This window comes from Gadus macrocephalus, chromosome 4, assembly GCF_031168955.1.
Source record: "Gadus macrocephalus chromosome 4, ASM3116895v1".
NCBI lineage: Eukaryota > Metazoa > Chordata > Actinopteri > Gadiformes > Gadidae > Gadus > Gadus macrocephalus.
In genome coordinates, this window is record NC_082385.1 from 26,728,378 (window position 1) to 26,745,808 (window position 17,431).

General features: G+C 42.2%; 1 protein-coding gene across 5 annotated transcripts in view; it reads right to left on the reverse strand.

Moving 5' to 3' along the window:
• scn1lab (sodium channel, voltage-gated, type I like, alpha b) overlaps positions 1–17,431 on the reverse strand; it is a 52,729-nt gene that overhangs the window by 3,512 nt on the left and 31,786 nt on the right. For all 5 annotated transcript variants that reach the window (XM_060050802.1, XM_060050799.1, XM_060050801.1 and 2 more), the window contains exons 16-26: positions 15,931–16,287; positions 13,715–14,275; positions 10,151–10,286; positions 9,394–9,548; positions 8,918–9,091; positions 8,093–8,215; positions 6,033–6,308; positions 4,122–4,175; positions 3,555–3,692; positions 2,288–2,392; positions 713–983 (exon numbers count right to left, since the gene is read on the reverse strand). In XM_060050802.1, coding sequence (XP_059906785.1) covers positions 713–983; positions 2,288–2,392; positions 3,555–3,692; positions 4,122–4,175; positions 6,033–6,308; positions 8,093–8,215; positions 8,918–9,091; positions 9,394–9,548; positions 10,151–10,286; positions 13,715–14,275; positions 15,931–16,287 — 2,350 coding nt within the window. The remainder of the gene's footprint in view (positions 1–712; positions 984–2,287; positions 2,393–3,554; positions 3,693–4,121; positions 4,176–6,032; positions 6,309–8,092; positions 8,216–8,917; positions 9,092–9,393; positions 9,549–10,150; positions 10,287–13,714; positions 14,276–15,930; positions 16,288–17,431) is intronic.

Consider the following 17,431-nt stretch of genomic DNA (forward strand, 5'->3'; position numbering starts at 1 on the left):
GACTGACATAAACTAACAGGGTGTACTTACGATAATTATATTTAATCTAATTTTTATGTTAATATTAGTTTAGATACCTTATGATTATCTAAAAGCTAACCCATCCCTAGCTCTGACTATTCACTTCGAGGTCACTGTTCCAATGAACAAATAGTGTTGTTTGACTTCCCGCAAAAAGGTAATTAGATCAATCTCCTATTCCACAGCCTCTAGCCATCCATGAGCTGGAAAGACACTCAGGATAAAAGGATCGGCTGAACGACTAAATAAATAGTAAACAGCAATGCAATAAGCCACCCTAGAAGCTAGTAGACAAAAAAAAGAATGACCATACCAACAAATATTTTGCTGTCTCTAAGCAGTAAGCTATCCTTTAACCAGCGTATAGGCCAGGTTTTTTTCAACTTGATTCTTTCAAAATGCGCCTTCATTTAAAATGAAGGCCTGACTGCAGCGACCAGGGTTTGATTCCTGCCCCTGTTCTTTGCTGCATGTCCTCCCCTCTCTCATATACCTTCCTGTCTATCTTACTCCATCATAAAGCACTAAAATGGCCAAAAAATTATTTGCACACACAAAAAGAATTAATATATATATATATATATACTGAAAATTTAAATAAAATAAATGGATAAAATGTAGAGATTATGGGGTATGTTCAAGAGTTTCCCCTTCACAGGCAAAAACAAAATGGCCCCCTCCTCCCGCTCACCAACAATGGACAGGATGACCACCACAAAGTCGAAGACGTTCCAGCCGATGGTGAAGTAGTAGTGGCGCAGGGAGACCATCTTGAGCACGCACTCGCCCGTGAACAGCACGATGAACACCAGGTTGATCCAGTACAGCACCCAGTCCATGTCCACACCCTGGTCGTCCGTCTCCACCATCATGGTGACCATGTTGAGGCAGATGAGGATCATGATGACGATGTCAAAGGCCTGCTTGGTGATGCAGTCGAACACAAAGCCTTGGTACGTGTTCTGAAGGGGGGCGGGGAGGGCAGGGAAAGAGAGGGTTGAAGGGTTATGTTATTGGCCCAAAAAAATGGTTTATGTGGCTTGCTCAGCCGGGGATCGAACTAGCAACCTTGTGGTTACCAGGCAACCCGCTCTACCTCCTGAAATAGTCAGCAGTAGCTCAGGTTGGGGGATAAAGAGTTTGAGGTGTTACGTTATTGGCCCAATTTTTTTTTTGTCATGGAGATTCTTGGGTATTTTAAAGCAAGCGGAAAAATACTGGCCTTGGATGGCGCTACAAATATGAGCTCTGTGTGTTTTTGGCCTAAAAGGTACCGGGTTCACACCCCGTTGTCTGCAGCCGAACTATAACAACCTTGACCAAGATGCTCTACATCGTCTCAATCTCAAAATGTATGAACAAAACCACACTGCTTTGGATGAAAGCCTATTTTTGCTAAATGCCAAAGTAGTGAACTGCATTTTAGCAACGATACTAACAATGTACTTACAATGACGTAATTTACAATGTAATTTCTAAGACATGTAAATTAGCCATCCAACTAGTAGTTATAGTCGAAGTAATCTCAGCAGACCAACTATGTTACAGCAGTGTCGATGAGGCTTGCAGAAGAGTATTCCACTCAGTGTATTTCTACACAGTGTTGATTTGAAACCTTGACAGACACTTTTACTGTGTACTACCGCTGGCCGAGTTTGTGTTCGCCAGCACGCGCTCACAGATCCTTGCCTCCAGCGACGTGATTGGTCGAAACAAACATGAAATGACAAAGTGAAACGCCCCGTTCGCCCAGATTACAGCTCATCTGCCATCCTACTAGAGATATGAATCTAAAGACTTAAGATATGAATCTTAGATATTTAGATTTTACTCTCAAGTGTGATTTCTGAGACTATAGGGAAGCGTGTTTGTAAGAATCAACTGAGTGCAACAAACATGTAAAATTATATACTTTTTCAAGATGCGAGTTGTGCAACAAATACACTTTAGGTTAAAGCTGACATATTATACCACTAGATGCGAGTGTGATTAGACATTACAAGCCGTTTTGAAAATCGGCCTCTTCTGACATCACAAGTGGGCGTGTCCACCTAGATGTATGCTGGATAGATCAGTCTACCAGCCTACCCAGTGGACTCCAGCAAACTATCATACAAACCTTCATCTAGGTGGACACGCCCACTTGTGATGTCAGGAGAGGCAGATTTTCCAAACGTCTTGTAATGGCTAACCACACTCACACCTGGTGGTATAATATGTCACCTTTAATACTCCATTCATCATTGTTGGAGTCTTCCAAGTTTACCGTAGGTCTGGGTATGGGCTTCTGGGGCTTCTTGGATCCCAGCTTCTTCATGGCATTGTAGTATTTCTTCTGCTCCTCCGTCATGAAGATATCCTGACCTCCAAAGTAAAGGCGCGAAAAGAAAACACAGTCTGGTCAGAACCATGAACCCAAAACCTCTGAAATGCTGTTAACAGTAAACTATTAAAGCACTATGTATGAACAGTTTTAATTTGATTCTGATGTGGCTGAGATGAGACCGTGGGGACTTTGGAGTAGATACGCTGCAGGAAACCACACTTGCTCAATAATGCAAACGATCCATTACGAACTATATAGACTTTACTTTGAAGAAGACAAAAACAGCATCCCTCTTCGCCATTAGGAACATTTCATCAATGAAAGGATCATTGCAAAAAGGTAAAAAATAGTCCAGAAAGACATGACAAGAACACAAAACTATATGTGCACTCTATACACTATGAGAAAAACCGGTGTCAGTAGGCTCCTCGGAGCTCCACACACACCCACGTACACACCCACCCACACACACCCACGTACACACCCACCCACCCACAGCCCGTTTTACAGTCTCCTCATGTGGACCCCATTACCTCCCCTTCATCATTGTTAGTAACCGCTGTGACATTGTGTGTGTGTGTGCGTGCGTGCGTGCGTGTGTGTGTGTGTGTGTGTGTGTGTGTGTGTGTGTGTGTGTGTGTGTGTGTGTGTGTGTGTGTGTGTGTGTGTGTGTGTGTGTGGACTCATGCGTGTGTCTTGAGTCTATGTGCACACACAGTGTGCATGTGTGCGTGTGTGTGTGTGTGTGTGTGTGCGCGCCTGTATGTGTGTGTCTGCAACCTTGCGTGTGTGTGCATGAGTGTGTCAAGTTTGTGCCGGTGACTCATATGGCGACAGTGTTCTAAAACGTCTGTGGCAACCGCAGTTTTTCTCCTCCAACAGCGGGGGGGGCCCACTTTGTTCTAGCCTGGCGCTAGCCCTTATGCCATATATATGATGTGTATTTAATGTACTGTGTGATTATATATAATGACCGGACCTTTGTCACCCGTGCGGTTTCGCCAACAACTGCCCTGAAAGGCGTCGTTGTCGACAGCAGATGGATCGTTAGCAATAATGTTGCCGCTAGCAACAGCACTGCTCGTTCTACTTATTTTCGGTGACACACACTTCGATTTTTTATTTTGGCGTAGCCCAAATGTATATTAAGTGTGACATCCGTGGCGATTAAAAAAACAAAATATATATATCTTTCAAATAAACTCATCTTTTTCTTCTGCTGGTTGAAGTTGTCGATGATGACACCGATGAAGAGGTTGAGGGTGAAGAAGGAGCCGAAGATGATGAAGATGACGAAATAGAGGTACATGTAGAGGTTCACCTCATACTCCGGTTGATCCTCCAACTAAAGCCGGGGCAAATGTTGAAATTAACTGAAATTATACATTTTATTCATAAATATATTCAAATGTAAGTGAAATGTAAAATTGTTTAATTTTTTTAATTTTTTACAAACGTTTAATTTAGAGATACACGTTGAAAAATGACATAATTCGTTCAACAAATGTCAACATATCACATTGCTTAAGTATTTATAACACCTTGAAGGTTCATTTTACGCAAATAATTTATTTTATCATTTTATTTATTGTCCAAGCAACAGGCCATTGAGCCAATGTCACAGAGGAGCTGATAATCTACAGAGAGGTCAGGTGTGATATCGCTCTTCATGCCTCTGAGCAGAAGCTTAAGCAGAGTCCGCTTCATGCCTTTTGTTTCCCTCACCAAATCTCGGAGAGCGAGAGAGCGAGAGCGAGAGAGAGAGTGAGCTTACGCTGCGAGAGTCCACGGCAGCATACATGATGTCCATCCAACCCTTAAACGTTGCCTAGGAGCAGAGAGAGGAATAAAGGGGGAGCGAGAGGGAGGAAGTGAGCGGGAGAGAGTGGTTTGTCCTCTAGTGATTACCTTCAGGGACTTTATCCTTCCTCATTTAGCAGAATTGTTCTTGCCGACCTCATCTCAACCCATTAGGGGGCTACGGATTCTATTCCCAAAGAAATTGTATTTTCTAGAGTAAATCACTTCGGAGAAACCTCTGGTTGAACTTTACAATAAGGGTTCATAAATGAACTGTTAATTAACATAAGTTAATGCAGTAATAAGCATTGACGAACAATTCATTAAAGGGATACTTCACCCATTTAGAACCGGCGTTCTATCATTATAAAATCGCTATTGTAATATAAATAAATATATAAATAAATATCAGTCTAAACCAGTCTCCCCTTGTCCCATTTTTTCTCGTCCAATTTTCTCCTGAAATGACGTCAAATGACGCGTTTGACGTCATTTCGGGAGAAACCTCTTGTCCCGCTAGAAGGGCCGAGGACTACAACACACTTTTGGTGGCAAATTTTTCCACCAATAAGGAATGAGAGGGGGCGGGAGCTCGCGTACTGAGGGCGAATGAGGGGGACGGGAGACCGACAGGTGGGCGGGGCAGCGAGCGCAATGCACCGTGGTAGTTGGAGGTTTTCTTACTTTGAGCCAGAGAGACCATGAAAACACTCTTTCTGCCTTTTTCCAGGCTAGGATGAACTGATTTCAATTTTTTTTTCACATTTATAATACATTGAATTATTTAATTCATAAAACCTTCATATTCCCACCGGTGAAGTATCTCTTTAAGAGTTACATACTAATTGTCTTGCAAACATTAACAAATGGTGTTCATGATTACTAATGGTGTTCATGTTGACTTAGGTGATAGTGTTCATGGTAACTACGGAATTCATTTCTACATTATTTAGCTTCATTATACATTATTTAGGTGTAACGCCTTAACCCTACCCACTACCCCTAAAGCTAACCCCTAAGCTAATAATATATAATACTGCTTATTACAGCATGTTAGTCATGTTAGTTAATGGTTGTAAAATGTTACCAAACCATGTGCACCGATAAAAAAGCCTTCATTTACACATGGCAATGCATGCAAGGAGAAAAATAAAAGGATATAGCGTGTAACACACTTAATGTTACTTAAGAGAAACCCCCGTAAATGAAGTAGTAGTTAATGCAGTAATAAGCATTGACTTAGTTAATTAAGAGTTAACTAATCGTCTAGCAAATGTTAACTAATGGTGTTCATGTTTACTAATAACTTCAGTTACACATAGCAATGCAAGCAAGGACCAAAATAAAAAGATATATAGCATTATGGACACTAATTGTCACTTTGGAGAAACCTCTTGGTGAACTTTACAATAAGGTCTTGTTTATTAACCGTTAAAAAACATTGGTTAATGCAGTAATAAGCATTGACTAACATAAGCATGGACATGTTCCTTAAAGGTCCCATGACATGCCACCAGGTGTGAGTGTGATTAGCAGTTTTGGAAATCTGGCTCTTATGAATGAACCTAGATGTGTGACGGATAGATGAGCAACGTTTGCTACAGTCCACTGGGTAGGCTGGTAGACTGATCTATCCGTCAAACATCTAGCTGGACACGCCCACTTGTGATGTCATAAGAGCCAGATTTTCAAAACGGCTTGTAACAGCTAATCCAACTCACACCTTGCGGCATGTCATGGGACCTTTAAGAGTTAACTAATCATCTAGAAAAAAATAATTAATGATGTTAAATCAGGCCATCAGTTACACATGGCAATGCAAGCAAGGACAAAAAGAAAATACATATAGCGTATTACACTCGTGCACGCCGCAACAGAGACTCACCACCTGCAGCAGCGCCAGATAGCCTGCGCCCACGTTGTCGAAGTTGATCTTGACGTTCTTCCAGCGCGCGCTGTCGTTGACCAGCGCCAGGCACTCGCTGCGGTTGTTGACCACGTCAATGGGGAACACCTCGTCGTTGGTGGTGTTGACGCAGTAGTAGTACTTGCCGGCGAACAGGTTGACGCCCATGATGCTGAAGATGAGCCAGAAGATGAGGCACACCAGTAGCACATTCATGATGGACGGGATGGCACCCAGCAGAGCGTTCACCACCACCTGGGAGAGGGTCCGCCCCAACGCAGGGAAACAGCGGTTTAATGGTCATGTGACGTCGTCATCGTCCTCTCAAACCTTCTTCAGCTGCCATGGTTTGATAGCTTTGTTGATATTTTTCCCAAAATTCTGGTTTAGATTATATTTTTCACAACCAGAATTTCTTTAGAAGTTGAAAATACTACTCAAACTAAGGGGTTGTGTCAATAGTTTTTGAATTCTGAATTACAGTTGTTAAAATGTCAGTTACATTTAAAAGTGTAAGCCCTGTGAAGCTTTAGAAAATCTATTGTTATTCGTTCTGTATGTCCTAATTAGATTGCATACACTTAAACATTGTCTTAGCATTAATATGTTCCTGAATAAGGAGAGTTCAATCAAAAGAGACAGTCGGAAAGGAAGATGACATCACATTTGAGAGATAAAAAAGCAAAAACAGAAAAAAACCTTAGAGGCGGGATGAAGTCACAACATTTTGTTTGACTGTAAATGAAAGAAGACAGAACAACAAAGAAATCAATTACAGATCCAAGAGCACCACAAAAGCAGAGTTAGAAAAAACTACAACAACTATATACAGTCATAAATAATTCCATTGACACAATGTGGAGAAACGCATGCAGAGAGAGGGAAAAAAGCATTTAAACCAGAGAGGGAAGAATAATTGACAGAGCCGAAAGGCATGCGATCTAGGTATCCTACAGGAGCCTTCAAGGCTCACAGCACTGCATCTTAGGAAACATGCAAATGCACAAAACACAAAAGGAAAACATTTTAATTATTTTGACCACAACACACTACAACCTAAGAAAAGATGCGAACAGACCAAACAAGCAAATAAGGAAATAACTAAATTAATTTGACGAGTCAGTGCAACTTAAGAAAACATGCAAATAGATCAAACAAGCGAACATGAAGAGAAGATCTTCATATGTTCAGCATTTAGAAAGCGCACTGCAAATTCAGACGACGCAACCCAATTCAGACACACATTACAGAAACTTGTGCAATTACACCGAACAATAGCGGAGGTGCTTCCAGAGAACACTTAAGTGATGAACACGCCTGGACCCTGCAATCATATCTGAATCATGCGATCACAGTGTTAAAATAAACCAAAAAACACTTACATTTGGGCTCATTTTCAACACCACTGACGCATAGCCGACTTCATAACGTCATTAGTCACAAAGCGTGGTTGCCTAAACAAGCCTGTTTTTTTCAACACTTTTAGTGTCCTCTGGACATATTTCCGTTATCATATTTTTGGGGATATTTGCACGCGTTTCTGTAATTTGTTGTGTTGTCAAATGGATGAAGACGTTGGCTATTTGCCTGTGTTTTGCATATTTGCATGTATTCTTTTTGCAGTGCGTTGAGCTCTCAGGGCCACCGTAGGATTCTCCTCAGAATATGCAAATAAATGTTTTCGGAGCCCTCGAATAGATATTAAACCTGCATGAGTAAATCGACTAAATAGCTGCATCTGCTAATAGACATTAGTCATAGATTAATCCTATCAATCCTTAAAGTATCTATTAACTATTAATATATAGCAAATATAAAAAGATAAAAAAAAATATTTCAATCATTATGCTCTAATAACGCCAAATCAATGGTCTCAATCTACAGGGTTAATGAATTGTTACCGCAGATCATTTGCGTCAACTAAAAGCATTTACACTGAATCCTTATCAACATTGGAACTGATGCATCTCTACTCGTATAGAGGCCATTCTGTTTAGCTAGTAGGCCGACCTCCCCGTACCTCCCGCCGTAGTACTTACCCTCATGCCCTCGAACCGGGAAAGGGCCCTCAGGGGTCGAAGGGCCCGCAGTGTTCGCAGAGATTTAATGGCGCTCAGCTCAGAATAGCCCAGTGCATTAGCCACCAAGCTAACAATAGAGACCTGTTTGAAGACAGGGGAGATGTGCAAGGGGAGACTGAATAAAACCTGATATAAAGTATGGTCCCTATAGTGTTCCAATATAGTTTAAACTCAAAAAAAAAATTATGTTCATAATTTTCATAACAGTGTTTTTTAGCCAAAACCAAGTTGTGGATCAAGGGACCTTTATGAAAACAGACAACATATGTTTTTCTTTGCTTTTTTTTACCAGAAGTTCATAGATATGCAGTATTACGGCTTTGGTAAGTATAAACCAGCCTTTAAAAAACCTGCAGCCCACAGAGTGAGGAAATTCAATCAACACAACTTAAGAAGATAGTGTACTTCATCAAGGACATTAATTTTAGCGATATTAGCAAACTGCCGATGCTCAGATTCAATCAGCTATAATTGTTTGTAGCTATGTTAAGCTAAAATAAGCCAAGCTAAACTACAGAGATGAACAATTGAGCTAAGCTAAAAATAAACTATTCCAGGATTAAATTTGACCAAAACCCATGTAGCTAAGCTCTGCTAAGATAATATAAGCTTAACTTAAATGATACGTGATGATACTTTATTGATCAAAGAGGGGAAATCAGGGCAATAAATAATTACAAAAAGAATAACAAAACATACAGTTGGCATTAAATGCCTTCTAATAATAATAATCAAACGGGCTAACAGGCTAAATCAAATGTGATTGGTTGGCTGAATACATACATCAACGATAAGAAAGTCCAGCCAGCACCAGGCGTTGGTGAAGTACTTGACGAAACCATACGCCACCCACTTCAACAGCATCTCCAGGATGAAGACGTACGTGAACACCTTGTCTGCGTACTCTAGCATGGTCTTCACTGTCCGCCGCTGCTCGATGTAAATGTCCTCAAAGGCCTGCCAAAACAAGCAGTCTTCAGTCAGAAGGGATTATTTTGGTGTTTGAACCCAGAACGCCCAGATTGAAGTCAAACACCCCAAAGTCCGCAGTCTGAAGGCTTGTTTATGGGCATAAATAATAAAAGACTTGTGTCTGAATTCACTACGAATGACACAATAGGAGTTAAGGAAGTATGTTGTCCTAAAAGGAGACTATTACCACCGTCAACTTTTTCAGATATTTGTACAGATACGTGTGAATGAATAGCCATTGGAAATGCACACAAATCAAAGACACTTGAATACGCACACCAGCTTACCAGGGCTCCACTGCTGAGCAGGATCATGAAGATGATGAATGACTCAAACCAGTTGTGCTCCACTATGATGAAGCAGGTCTTCCTCAGTGTCCACCAGCTCTTCCACCAGCCTTCCTCCACACTCACCTGGCAACACTGGAACCTGCGCACGCAGCCTGTCGTGAGAAAAATAAAAACTATAAAACTGGTTCTTAAATCTAGGAAGGGCAATTTGGAGAAACCGGCCTGAGTGAGCTAGGTTTTTAGAGTATCCAACCGAAAAAAAATCAAAACCCTCCCTTCATGCCTTCCTCTAAAGCCATGGCCCCAAAACAAGTTAGCTATTAGCTCTCTAGTTTAAGCAATGCTGGACGTCTCAGGTAGTACGCAATGAGTGACGGGTTTATTACCGGCATGCGACATCCACTGATAGAGAATTTTTTTCCCTTTTTGTCAGAGAATTTGAATATTTATTACTGTCAAGATGTTAAGAGAATTTCAACAAATATAACCAAAGATTCTTGCATAGTCTCAACTGATCATTTAAATTTTTGGGCCAAAAAACATTCAATTATATTGAACACCGAACACATGGTGTAGGGAATTCTGTACACCGCTGCCTTCATTGGATAGTCTCCTTCAAATCTATATTTACTCAGTAAGGGAAATAAACAAAGTATGCAGCCGTGAGTGAGACGAATCATCCGCACTGTTCCTCTTTGCAGTACACCCACACTCCCAGCCATCCACCTCCCCCTTGTCTCCCCTTCCATCTCACCATCGGTGAAGCAGGCCGCCGGGTCCATGGACTCCTCAGGCTCCATCTCCTCTGACTCGCACCCCTCCCCGGGGGGTCGGATGTCCACTGTGCTCCCCTCAGAGGAGCTCGGGGGTCTGGGCTCGATGTCTATTTTCTGATCCGGGCCGGGGGGGTAAAGGGGAAGGGAAGGGGGAAGGAAAACACAAAAAAATACAAAATCATAAATCCAGGCCACATCGGAGCCAACCTTCTGAGCTTAAGTGTCACTGGTCATTTATGCCATGTCCCGTCATTTACAGTGCCACTTGACATCTTAATCTGCATGTTAGAAACAGCACTAGCTCATAGAGTTGGTCTCTTCGGTAGGATTCTCATCATTATTCTCATGTTTCATCTTAATCACATGCAGCATCAATCAAAAGTACCTACAGGCTTTGATGGTAATTTAGTTTGGTTTTTCTGGGTCAAATCGGATTAAGGCGCTACCTCTGTGGTCATGCGTGATGGGGATGCAGGCCTTGCAGATAAAGCGCTGTTGGTACTTCTGAGGAGACCTCTATTTGAGGAGTTGCATGCAGTTTTCCAATGCATTAACAATCCAAGGCTGAAATAGTACAAAGCATAACATGTGCCCAAGTCTTTTCATGTCCATGGAGAAATTACCCAGGTTTTTCCAGAATTTAGCCTGTTTCCAAATTTGTGATCACAGCGAATCATACCAGTCAACATAACCTATGACCCTTCCCGCCAGAAGAAATACACACTGAACATTCTCCACAATGACATGAAAAGACGCGTTCCTTTTTTACATTCCTCAAAGCATTTTACAGGCTTCATCCGTTTGTGTTTACGTGGACGGTGACCTCATTAGCTTACCAGCAAAAAACAGTTCTGTGCACTGTTAATAAGACCGCATGTGATGTGGCGCTATTTTGCCTCGTGGGTAAAATATGTTTGATTAGCACTTGATAATACATGAACTTTAAAGAAATCAAAGCACTGTACTATTTCCTCAAGAGTATGGATAATTAATAAAAACTACAAACAGTTTTTTGGGCGCAAAGAGCTTCATTGCAATCTCTGAAAATTAACTGACATCACTCACAGCTCATCTTTCAAAATAATATTTTTGGGTTGGTATATTATGCCATCATCAGCATATGGTCACACCAAAATATATACTTATCAATACCTGTATCTAGTCTGTTTGAGTGTTTCCAAAGTTATTTCCAAAAATAAACTTCCTCACAATGCTAAACTATGGGGTCATTATGCTAGCAGGTAAAGTTGTGGAACATGTAATCCTAGACAGTGCAGCAGCCCTGATTGCGGTGGGACCCAGCTAATACGGCATGAGGATGATGGAAGCATGCTGCTCAGCAATAAATACTCCATCTACCACCACTACCAACTCTGCTTCTCTTTAAGGGATACTGTCACGCTCAGCCATTTTCTTAATATTAGAGCGTACTGCCTTGCAATATCAACACGTTTTTAACTGCAAAAAAATTGTATGGCAGCAAATGAAGCAGTACTCCCTTGTATTAGAAAATAAGAGCGTGATTGTACCCCTTTAATATTTGGCTCTGTGTCAGTACTTTAAACTGCTTCTTAGCTACCTATCCACATATCGCATCATAAAAACAGATGACCAGGTATAATACGTTGTTCATTTGTTGCAGCTGTGTTTTGGTGTATTAAACTTTAAAAAATGCAAACTTATTTTCAGTTTGAACAACACAAAATGGATAACACAGGCTTAGAATAACAGATGATTATATGATTAAAACAAAGTATTGAATCATTGAGGGCATTTTATTTCCATTTATTTCCGAATAATATCGAAATGTCCTCTTTATAAAAATGCCCATCCTTTAAAAGTCAGAAGATAAAATGCCGTAAAACCTTGTTTGTCCTTTCGACATAGCAAATCGGGAATCATTTATCTTTTTCATCAGAATCCTTCATCATTCCATTATGTCTTAAGCATCACAGAAATAGTATGAGTACAAGATATGCATTGCACATGGTACCAGAACAAAGAATTTGTCTGATTACAGCCGAATTCATTCCTCTTCCGTCAATTACGTCCCCTTAGTTTAATGCCCCTTCATTCTCCTCAACGCTTCTCCCATCTGAACTCGTAATTATTTTTATTTTTTTAACTCATAAAAAAAAAGAGCAATGGACTCAAAAATGAACTGAAATGAATAATAAAAACATGGACATGGAGAGAAAGGGAGAGAGGGAGAGAGAGAGAGAGAGGTGGTTGCTCATTCCAACGGTCTAGAACCGCTATGCAGTCTGATGCTCAACCATGAAGTGTAGAAGAGCACAGCACTGGGTGTGCTGCTGTGAACGGTAGGGTTGGATGGGAAGGGGGTGGGGGAAAGTCATAAGCAAGAGGATGTAGGAGGGAGAGGGATTGTCGGAGGGCAGACCAAGCAAAGAACGGGAAAGAAAATGAGTACTAAAACAAAAATCGATAAGTCAGACGGTTGTCTGTGATAAAAAGGCATAGGCAGTCCTCATAGTTTATGGTAAGGTGCAATAAGGTGCTCTTACAATCGTCCTCTCATTGAAAACCTTGAGAGCGTCTGTGAAACTGCTGCAATAAAAAATGAGGAGGGGGGAGGGGGGGGTTAAACAGGGTAAGTCAGACACACTGAAAGCCAGTATACAACCTGATTCATTTCCTGCTTTCACTTTCACTTTTATCAAGAGAGCCACAAAATAGGGGGTGGGGGTTGGAGGGGGGGGAGGAAAAAGGGGTGGGGGTGAGGAGGGGTTAGCTACACACATAGGACCACAAATCATAAGGTAGAAATCCTGGCAGCATAGCAAAGATATTTGTATCAGATACAAAGAAAACAGCGCGTGTAGCGTTGTATGCTACCACTCAAGTTTGAGTATGTTACGGTTCATTTGAGGCACGACAGCACTAGCACGGATACACAAGAAAAATAGAAAAATTAATTGAAAATCTAATCAGGATCATCCAGCGCATTTATCGTAATGCTCAGTGCTACAACGAATGCTAGACAAAATCATTGAAAGCACTGAGTGGTATTCTGAGTTTGTGGGGCTATCGCTACAATGAGTCTCTGGGGCGTTAGTTTTTAACTGAGGCTACCCAGAGGACAGTTTATATCGTTGCGGTAGCTTGCTCCCCAATTCTGAAGTCTGATCGTGTTCTGGCTAGCATGGAGCTGGCAATCAGCATAAAAAAAATATGGTCGGATATTGACAGATATTTCCTACTGCATGTTATTGAAATGCATTTCTTACAGAAATCCCATTTTTGATTTAGATTTCAAAATGTGCGTTTTGCTGCCAAATGTTGGAAAAACAAAAAAAGGGCTTCAAATTGCTTCAGGATATAGGTCAAGGAATTCATCAACATATATCAAGAGTAAACTGTTGGGACTGAAATCGCGCAAAACGTCCCTGCCCTTTCGTATCATTTATGCGAGTCGTCTGTCGTACGTAGGCTGGCTTGCGTTAAATGTCAGCAATTACACATTTCACAAGAGTGTGACCAGAAATAACCCAGCCATCACACAAAGCCCACCCTGCTCCTACCTCAGTGCTGCCCTCCACATCCGACGAGTCGCTGCTGAACTCCTCCGTGTTGGGGTTCTCAAAGTCCGACTCTCCCACGGCGATCGGCACCGTGACCGTCAGGACGGGGTTGTGGATGAAGGACATGTAGTCGCAGTCCTCCACAGGGTATTTCTCCATCGGGCTGTTGTCCCTGCCGTCACCCACCCCCACCCCCAGGACCCCCCCCCACCCCGGGCGCCCATTGCCCTCCTTCAGGTACTCCCCTGCCGGGCTGGGCTCCTTGGTGATGACTTCCACCGCTGTGTGGTTGGAGGAGATGCAGTTGCCCTTGCCGTTGCTCTGCAACTCCTCCACGGTCTTGCTCTCCAGGGGCATGGCCTGGTCCTTGCCTCTGCCGGCGACCCCGTCGAAGCAGATCCTCCGCAGGAACTTGCGCATGGCGGCCTTGAAGAAGGCGATGCCGCGCTGGATGCGGCCCACAGCAATCTGCAGGTTGTTCATCTCGCTGTCCTCGTCCGTGGCGGCCAGGTTATCGGCGCTGAAGGAGCTCAGCAGCAGGGCCAGGAAGAGGTTTAGAACCTGGGGGACGGGAACATAACATCTTTATTTAACTACTGAATTTTAATTTTTTATCGCAGCCGTTGCGATTTGCAAATCGCGTTCTATTACATCGCAATGTCAGTTTGAATTCGATTAATCGTTTAGCCCTACTCCAGTTCCAAACAACAAACCAAGTAGAATTGAAAGAGGGCATTCGTTTGACCAAAAGTCTCAAAAACAAGTGTTGTGAAAGTCCAGTCTTTGAGGCTTTTCGGCTGCCATTTTTCAGATTGTCCTTGGCTACTTGGCTCCTTGAAGTGTAGTGCAGTGGAGGCTTCTCCAGTGAGGAGAGGGCTGAAGATGCTCCTTGATATTGTCGAGAATAAAAAATGTAGATTGCCCATACTACTGAAATGAATGAATGCCCTTAAATATGACTACTTTAATGCCTTTGTATATGTAATGTTTGTTTCCCTCGGTAAAGGGACATTAGCACCCCCTATTGCCTGTTGACAATTTCTTCAGGGAAGAAGTTCCTCCCTCAGCCTCAATTGACTACCGTTCATTTCCCGGAAAGTGTTGAAGGCCGTCGAATAACATGGGGTTCAATGGGAGAGAGGAGGAAAGTCCTCCTCTGAGTGGGTGTGACTAGCTAAGGGATCACGACCCCGTCTACGTCTGTTCATAGCGCATGGCTGCGCTATGAACCAATAAGCAGGAGCCCTGGATGTGGAGCAGCTTGGATAAAGGGGTTATCCCCTCAAGTCTAGGCTACGAGGAACGAACCCTCTCAGGCATATGCCTCTTTTCCACCGAGCGGTGCGCTACTGTTCGTCGGGGTACAGTGTGGCTCTGTTCGCTTATATTGGCGTTTCCGTAGCCCGCGGCTGGGCAGCCCTGCCCGGGAGCCCTGTAGCCGATGTAAATAGTTGTGAAATAATGTTCTTGTTGTTCTTTTAATTGTTTGTTACTCTGACCATTCTGTTTGATATTGTGGAAAGGTTGTGAGTGAATTATTCAGAGCATGATGCATTTTAAATGGCATCACTTTTGGTCTTGTGTCTTCACTTATCTTAAAACAATTGTAGCAGAAAATAAACATGGCCAAATACAACCAATAGCTTCAGTCATTGAGGGCAAAAATTGGCCAAATGATAGGCCCAGATTATTTTACTTACTTTTACAAATCAAGAGTAGGGCTGATTTGAATAATTGGCTTTGCATCCTTTCCTTCTGCCATTGAAGTCCAAATCATGCTGCCCACCAGCTTTCAAAGTACAATGCTGCCACTGGTGCATTTGTATCATTTCACATAATTATCCCTCCCTGCTATTTTTTAGTTTGACCAAAACACCCTGAAAGAACTTAAGTTTCACATACTTATGCCACCATACACCACTAACAGTGCAAGCAGGCCAATGGCAACCAAGCGCGCAGTCCTTCCTCCCTCACTTTAAAAAGCACCAGCCGCCACTGGTGTAGTGAAAGACAGTCGTGATAAGGGGGGTAACAGGTACTTTACATCTCAACCCAACTGCAATAAAACAACACACTTACCTAAATTAAATAAATAATTTCATTTAATTGTACCAAATTTGATCCTTTATACCTAATGCACCACGGGTCAGAGCAAATTCAATTTTGGTTCTTCCGTTTGTCTTACCAACGGAGGAACCAACGAACCGGAGACCTACCACCAGGTTGCCGATGACCATGACCATCATGAAGACGATTAGGCACACGCTCTGGCCGTCCACCTCCATGCAGTCCCACATGGTCTCGATCCACTCGCCGCACAGCACGCGGAACACGATGAGGAACGAGTGGAAGAAGTCGTGCATGTGCCAGCGCGGCAGCTTGCAGTCGGCGTGGATCTTGCACACGCACTCCTTGTAGCTCTTGCCGAAGAGCTGCATGCCCACCACCGCGAAGATGAAGACGATGATGGCGAGGACCAGGGTGAGGTTGCCCAAGGCACCCACCGAGTTGCCTATGATCTTGATCAGCATGTTGAGGGTTGGCCACGACTTGGCCAGCTTGAACACCCTCAGCTGTTATTCGACGAAAGAGAGTCAACGATGCGTTTGAATATCGGATCAACATGCTTTGGTAATACTTTACATAAAAACCGCATTGGACTCCATTGGAAATGCAAATGTTTTAGTCAATAATCATAATGTATTTTCACAATTGCACTTAATATTGAACTGGTATTTTGTCTTGTGTTATGTTGTAACTGTGTACTGCTGTACATCTTGGCCAGGTCTCTCTTGTAAAACAGATTTTAAACTCAATGACACTAACCTGGTTAAATAAAGGATATAATAATAATAATAATAATAATAATAATAATAATAATAATAATAATAATAATAAAGACGAGGTCTGTAAAAAATCCTGCTCTGTCCCGCCTTCATGACGATTCACATCCGTGTCCCAATGTATTTCGTCTGTAACCTCATCTCTATAATAATGCTTAACTTATTATAATTAAAGGCTTATAATGAACTCTTATTGTATTGATACCCATGAGTTCAACAATAGGGGCTAGGGCTAACCTGGGGAGTGTTTAATGTAAAACGATAAACTTTAATGGCGCCGCTAAATAATGGCTTTCACTGCCCAATGTAAAACCAGTATTACTGACGGTACTGACTATCGATGAGTTACATTTTTGACAATATCATTATTATGGTCATTAACACAGTCCGAAAGTTTGTGAAATCAACAACGTCATACAACATTACATTAAATAAGTGTTAAATGAGTGTTAATGTTTCAAATGTTTCATTTGCACGTATGTTGCAATGCAGTATGTTTTTTTTCACCCGGATGAATGCCTCTGGTTTTAAAGGACCAAACAATGGAGGGGCAGAGCTAAGTGGCCAATAGCAACTACTCAGCAGTCCTGGTAAAAAATAGCCAATGACACCCCACGGGCAATAAATAAAAGCAACCTTGTCGAGCAATTAGACTTCTTCCGTTTTTCGCGATGCATTCTTCTTTGCTTGAACAGTAGACTGTGGCTAAATGACAGCTCAGATTCAGGGATAGCCTAGTTGGATTCAGATGCGGATGTCAGATTCGAACACGTGTGACTTCTACTGCTCAGCATACTGGTTTGGGGTCCTGGTTTCCCACAGCACTTTACAGCTAGGCAACACATGCCTGCCGCCTTATTCTACGTTGTAATTT